The sequence below is a fragment of the Peromyscus maniculatus genome, chromosome 6 (genome assembly GCF_049852395.1).
Source record: "Peromyscus maniculatus bairdii isolate BWxNUB_F1_BW_parent chromosome 6, HU_Pman_BW_mat_3.1, whole genome shotgun sequence".
NCBI lineage: Eukaryota > Metazoa > Chordata > Mammalia > Rodentia > Cricetidae > Peromyscus > Peromyscus maniculatus.
Window position 1 is genome coordinate 88,426,378 of NC_134857.1, and position 6,451 is coordinate 88,432,828.

General features: G+C 50.6%; 1 protein-coding gene across 1 annotated transcript; it reads right to left on the reverse strand.

Annotated features, from left to right (window-relative positions):
• Positions 1-228: 228 nt before the first annotated feature.
• Positions 229-6,023, reverse strand: LOC102905684 (glutathione S-transferase Mu 2). Its single transcript, XM_006979493.4, has 8 exons — positions 5,867-6,023; positions 5,526-5,601; positions 5,072-5,136; positions 4,733-4,814; positions 4,535-4,635; positions 3,554-3,649; positions 3,360-3,470; positions 229-683 (listed from the first exon to the last, which is right to left on the reverse strand). The coding sequence occupies exons 1-8, from the start codon at positions 5,900-5,902 to the stop codon at positions 594-596; spliced, it is 657 nt and encodes a 218-aa protein (XP_006979555.1). The 5' UTR covers positions 5,903-6,023; the 3' UTR covers positions 229-593.
• Positions 6,024-6,451: the final 428 nt, after the last annotated feature.

Here is a 6,451-nt window from a genome sequence, read left to right on the forward strand (position 1 = left end):
ACTCTGAAGAGTAATTGAGAGATGAAGGAGAGCTCTCCTATGGGAATACCAGCTTGAGGAACACGGGGACATGGACAGGGACATCAAGGACTTTGAAGAACCCAGAGTCCCTACATTTCCTTCTGCAGCCCCTCCTACAGGAAACAAAACAGAGAAACCCCCCCCCCCCAAAAAAAAAGCCAACACAGTTGGTCCCGAGAATCACAGAAACCAAACAAGACACAGGACAAATGTCATTCAGACTTTACTGGGGATCAGACAGGGCTGCTCACTCTGAGGACCAGGGTGAGCACAGAGGCAGATCTGACCTCTCAGAGCTTACTGGGGATTCTGGGGTCTGCTCCATTCCTCCAATCAGCAGTGAGGGATGGTTGGATGTGGGGTAGGAAAAAGGAATAGGAGCAGGAGACTGAGGAAGAAATGGGGAGTCCAAGGATCCAGAGGCTTGACTGAAGGAAGGGCTTGTGAGAAGAAGTGGAGGAATAGGGAATAGAAAGAAGGAGAAAACATTTGGTGGGGACACAGAGCCATGCCCAAGGGCCTGAGCCAGCAGGGTGGTCATGAATATTCTTGTGGGTCTGGGCTTTGTAGTCCTATTTTGGGTTCCAAAAGGCCATCTTTGCAAAGATTGGTTTGGGGAGGAAGCGGCTGCTTTTCATGTAGTCAGATATCTTCTTCAGGCCCTGCAGGGGGAGGAGAAGGCAGGAATTCAGCGTCTGTGGCACCACTGCGGACACACGTTTCACTCTAAGAACCCCAACACAGCATGCGCTGCTCAGGTGCCCCACACTGGTAAGGGAAGGCTTTGATTCCCAGTAAGGAAGGAGAAACTGAGCACTGCTCTCAGCGGTGTGTCCCAGTACCTCAGCAAATCCTGAGTTAATGAGGATGGGGATAAGTGAACCAGCAAGGAGACAATGGAGTGGCCTTTGCCATTCTCTTGAAGCAGAAAAACCTAAACGTTAAACCTGGCGGCTGAACGCACACTCAGTGCGTCCATCCTTATTGTCCCCAGCCCTGCTGGACAAAGACTACAGAAAGACTCTGGGCCGTGTGCCGTCTTTCCAGTAGAAAGCCTAGATAAGCTGTGAAGAATGCAGAGTTCCAGAGCTGCCTGGACCCAAGTGGGCAGGCTTAGCTGGCCTTGAACTGCAGCCTCCCACACTCCCGCTGTGCTGACAGCCAGTTCTTACACAATCTCCAGAGCTGAACAGCCTGGACCAGAATCCAAGCTGATGGAAACTAACAAAACACATCGCTGTTTGGGCAGTTTCGAGGACAGAAAAGAAGATTCCGTGCTAAGACTCCCATTGGACTACAGCCTTGACCCCCAATTCTCTACTGAAGTAGGTTTTGTGGCTGTCACATGGACCTCATAGTCAGGCATGCCTGCCACGCTGCATCCCTGGGTGGAGATGCATCTTTCCAAGTCCTACTGAGCTGAAACTGTGCCACACACATAGAGAGACACCAAGAGAAGGTGAATGAAAATAACCGAAAAATCCCATTTCAACGGTTTCACAGTCAAACACCAAGCTGTTGTTGAGAAGGAAGATGAAAGGAAAGAAACAGGATACAGTCGTGATATGTTGTTTGTGCTCTAACAAATAAAGCTTGCCTGGAGATCAGAGTTCGGGGCTAGCCACTAAAGGCCAGGCAGTGGTGGCACACACCTTTAATGCCAGTACTTGGGATCCATGCCTTTGATCCCAGTACCTGGGAGTCTCGGGCCTTTAATCCCAGCACTTGGGAGGAGGAAATAGGAAGTGATAAGGCTGGGCAGAGGGATGAAGTGATAAGGTGGGTGGAGACAGGAGTTTGGCCTCTTTCGGTCTAAAGATTCCATAGAGGTAAGAAGTCTCTGCTTCTCTGATCTTTCAGCTTTCACCCTAATATCTGACTGAGGGTTTTTATTATTAAGACCAATTAGAATTTGTGCTACAGGATACCTAAACACTGAACAACTCAGGAGAACATCCTCCAACAGCAGCGACCTGTCCACTCAGCCTGGCACCGGCTGTAGCCCTGGGTCCCAGTGCTTCCCCAGTCAGGAATCTGACTGCGCAGAGAATTGGACAGGATGGATATGCACACTGCACCTTGGCACTGCACATCAGTCCTGCCATATTTCCCCCTCTCAACAGCACTTGCTATACACTCCCGACATGTCCTGAATTTCCATAGGCCTCAGGGCTGGAAAATCCAGGCTCCCTGGCAACCTATGGCTTTTTTCCTTTGGCATCAGGGAACTCCACTGTCCTCTGTTCTTGAAGCTACACGCACACAGGGAAACAAACACAACCTCCTCCAATGGTACTGGTTCCCTGAGAAACTGACAGTCTCTATAGTCAGCCTCCTTAACAGTCCAATGGAACAGACATTGCTACAGAACATGTTGTGATGAGAAATTTCATGCAGAAGATCTAAGGACTGAACACAGGTCACTGCTCAACAAATGTTAATTATTCTCCATTTCCATTCCAAGGAGTAGAAAGTTATGGTGGTTTGAAAGCAAGTGTCCCCCAAAGGGAGTGAGTGGCACTATTAGGAGGTGTGGCCTTGTTGGAGATCTGAAGAGTGCTTTGACATCAGACATGGAGATGCAGAGTTTGGATTTGCCCAGCTGGTTTTTAGCCTTGCTTTGGTCCAGCATTTCCCCACTGTGCACCCTTCACTGTGTTTTGGAATGGTAATGTATATCCTGTGCCATTATACATTGGAAGTATATAATTGGCTTTCTGATTTTGATTTCTTAGGGCATTACAGTTAGGAGAATATATGAATCTCAGAAGAGACTTTGAACTTCAGACTTTTAAATAAGTTTGAGATTGTGATAGGCTATGGAGACTTTTGAAGTTGGACTGAATGCATTTTTTGCATTATGATATAGTGACTAGCTTTTGGAGCCAGGGAGTAGAATGTGCTGGTTTAAGAGAAAATGGCCCCCAAAGGGAGTGACGCTATTAGGAGGTGTGGCCTTGTTGGAGCAGGTGTGCTGTTGTTGTGTGTCTCTGTGGGTCAGTGGGTCAAGCTTTGGGGTCTCCTTTGCTGAAGATACTGCCCAGTGTGTCAGACCACTTCCTTTTGCCTTCAGATCAACATGTAGAATTCTCAACTGCTTCTCCAATTCTATGTCAGCCTGAATGCACCCATAATTCCAGCTGCTATGGTCCCTACCATGATGATACTGGACTAAACCTCTAAAACTATAAGCCGCCACCTCAGTTAAATGTTTTCCTTATAAGACTTGCCATGGTCATGGTGTCTCTTCACAGCAATAGAAATGCTAAGACAAAAGTCATCCTGGAAAGGGAGAAGGGAAAAAGGACATAGAATGAGAAGGAGAATCAGGGCATCACCTCAAAGCGGGCCAAGAAGTCCTTCAGGTTTGGGAAGGCATCCAGGCAGTGGGGCTGAAATACACGGTGCTGGTCAAGGATGTCATAAACGAGGAAATCCACATAGGTGATCTGCAGGAAGCCAAGGGTGAGTGTGCTGGAATTTGAGGCCTGGGAAGAATGGTAACTTCTCCTCCCCACCTCCCTCCCTTTACCTTGTCCCCTGCAAACCAAGGCCGCTTGCCCAGGAACTCAGAGTAGAGCTTCATCTTCTCCGGGATACCCTCTAAGTACTCTGGCTTCTTTTTTTCCTGAAGCAAAAAACAACGGTCACCACCCTCAGACACAGGCTTCCTGGCAGAGGCTGGCTCCGCAGGGTTGTGCAGTCCCCGGCAGGCAGAGGAGGGTGACTTTCATGAGATTTAGTCTGGGTTGGTGTCCAGGCCTTTACTTACAGCATCCTCTTGATTAGATTGCTGTTGTGTAGCAGCCCAACAGGATACAACTGTACAACTCTGTGCGCCCCGCCCCCATCTTCCCACCCCCACCCCTACCCTCAGTCTCTACCACCGTTTTCTGAGCCACTGTACATCAGACCCAAAGACCCAAGACAGCTGTGGGCACCTGGCTCTGAACTCTGAACTCATGTGAGGCAGAAGCAGACATGCAAACAACTGAGACTTTGGTACAGTTTCCCAAGAGATGAGATGGATTTGAGGGGACAAAAGGAACAGGAGGAGGACCAAAGGCCTTTGGCTGACCGAATTGCTTATTGGGAACATCCGCGTATCTCTGTGGGTGTCAAGGACGCAGCTCCGGGAAGCCATTTGGGAAGAGAGTGTCCTTCCCAGCCCCAGTTTCTTCTTCTCATAGTGTGAGGGTTGCATAGAGTGTGTGTTGCAGAAGCAGCAGCGCTTTAAGCCAACTGCAGGACAAGGTTAACGACAGAACCGGGAGTAGGAACTGGAGCATTCTGAACTCTGTCTATACCATCAGGGGCGGGAGTTCCTCTCTGGAGAACCTGGACTGGGTCTTAAGACTTAGGAGTGATGACTGGGAATTTTCATTTGGCACACTGAGTACTGGCGTTACTCTGTCAGCAGTTTCAAATACTGTACAGTGAGTAGCACTGGGAGGCTCTGGTGGCAAACTGGACCAGAATAGATTCTAGAGCAAGAGTACAGGGCGAGACTCACAAACTCAGGGCTGTAGCAAACCATGGCCAACTGCATGCGGGTGTCCATAGCCTGGTTCTCCAAAATGTCCACCCAAATCTTCTCCTCTTCTGTCTCCCCACCTGCAGCACACACAGCATAGAGTCACCCTCAGCATCCCACCCCAACCAAGCCAAGAGGATGGCTTCTGCCCCCCATCCTGCAGCCGGCCCCACTCACACAGGTTGTGCTTGCGGGCAAGGTAGCGCAGGATGGCGTTGCTCTGGGTGATCTTGTGTGATCCATCAATTAAATATGGCAGCTGGACAGAAGAGCAGGGATGATCAGATGGGGTATGGGGGACATATATGTCAGAAAGGATATACATGGGGCCTGGCACTCATGGGAAACCACCAATGAACACGCTGTCCGTGGAATGAGAGAATGGGACAGAGCCTGTGCAAACATCAGGAATGGCGAGAAGAGAGCCTAAGCTCTGATCTCAAACCCCCTCAGCCAGACGAGGAGATGAGGTGAGGACACCATGCCCTCCCCAAACCTCCCCTTCCCTGCACCTACGTTGGGAAAGTCCAGGCCCAGCTTGAATTTCTCACTCAGCCACTGGCTTCTGTCAAAGTCGGGAGCTGTAGACAAGATGAAGTGAAGAGAAGTCAGCCCAGTGTCCCAAGGAGTCGGGTATGAGAACCCCCTAAGAAGGAGATCTGCAACCCGACCCCACTTTCACACTTCTCAGGAGTATAGAACGCTTGTAAGGACTGTGGACCCTACATCACTGAGATTTACGAAACATTTAAACAAGCCCTAGAGGAAAACATCCAACTGCTGTAGAAGGCAACCCGGCCAGCCAGCCTCCACTGGAAGACCAAATTCAAGAAGGTTCCTAGAAGGCACAGGTCCTAAATCCAACTGGAGAAGCCCTGTAGAGCTGAGCAACGAGGGGGTCAGACAAGTGTCCCTGGGCACCAATGAACAGGGGGAGCCCAGGTCTGACCAACAGGGTGTAGGCACCCACCGTCCCCCAGGGTGTATCTCTTCTCCTCGTAGCTTGTGTCTGTGTACTCCAGGAGCAGGCGGATGGCGTGAGCCAGCTGCAGAGATGACATAGGACAGGTCACAGATGGGGAAACTGACAGTCTTCCTTCGCCACCTCTTGGTGAGCTCCATCTTACACCTGCAGCCTCCCCACAAGCTCACATGCCGCTGGCCATAAGCAGGAGCTCTCCAGTGTTTGAACTTCCCCTCACAGGCAAAGCTTTCTAACAAGTTCTGAACGCCATCCCTCTCCTAGAAATCAGCCCTAGCCACTCGCCACACCATGTCTCTGTCCCACCCAGCAGTAGCTCCTTCACTCACCCCACGGATGTCCCAGTAACCCAGTGTCATGGGCATGGTGCTGGTGAGGTGTCCAGAGCAGGCTAACCGGGACCTTGCTAGCTTGAGCTTTCTGATAATGTCCTAGGTTAAGTGGGAGGAGGCGGGACTTGGTTCTGCTTTCCTATTGGGCTATTGGCCTACAGAGTCTCAAATTTCAGACATTCCAGTGCAGGGAGTGCTAGAGGAAGTAGCCAGGGAGCCAGGGGCAGGACAAAAAAAAAATCTAGCCTCATCTCAGACTGACTCAGCAAACAAGTCTGAGCCCTCGAAGCAAAAGGCAAGCCCAGGCTAGTATCTGCGTCAGCATCTCCCTGCTCTCACCCTGCTGTTCTGTGTCCATGAGGACACAGATGTGCAGGGGGAGACACTCTTGGTGGTCAAAGGGCAACACTCCTTTCTCTTCCTGACACTGCTCACACTTCAGCCTCAGCCCCTCCTGCTTTGGCTCTGAGTGGATCCTGGTGGCTGAGTCAGAACAAAACAGGATGCCTCAAGCCTGAGACACTAGTGTGCTGCCTGTGCTCCTGGATGGCATGCAGGACACTGCTAAGCTGGGCAACTCCG

Coding starts and splice junctions, on each gene's coding strand:
- LOC102905684 (XM_006979493.4), bottom strand. CDS start 5,902: ATGCCCATGACACTGGGTTACTGGGACATCCGTGGG. Junction 5,602..5,866: donor GTTACTGGGACATCCGTGGG/GTGAGTGAAGGA, acceptor TCATCTCTGCAG/CTGGCTCACGCCATCCGCCT. Junction 5,137..5,525: donor GAGATACACCCTGGGGGACG/GTGGGTGCCTAC, acceptor TCTTGTCTACAG/CTCCCGACTTTGACAGAAGC.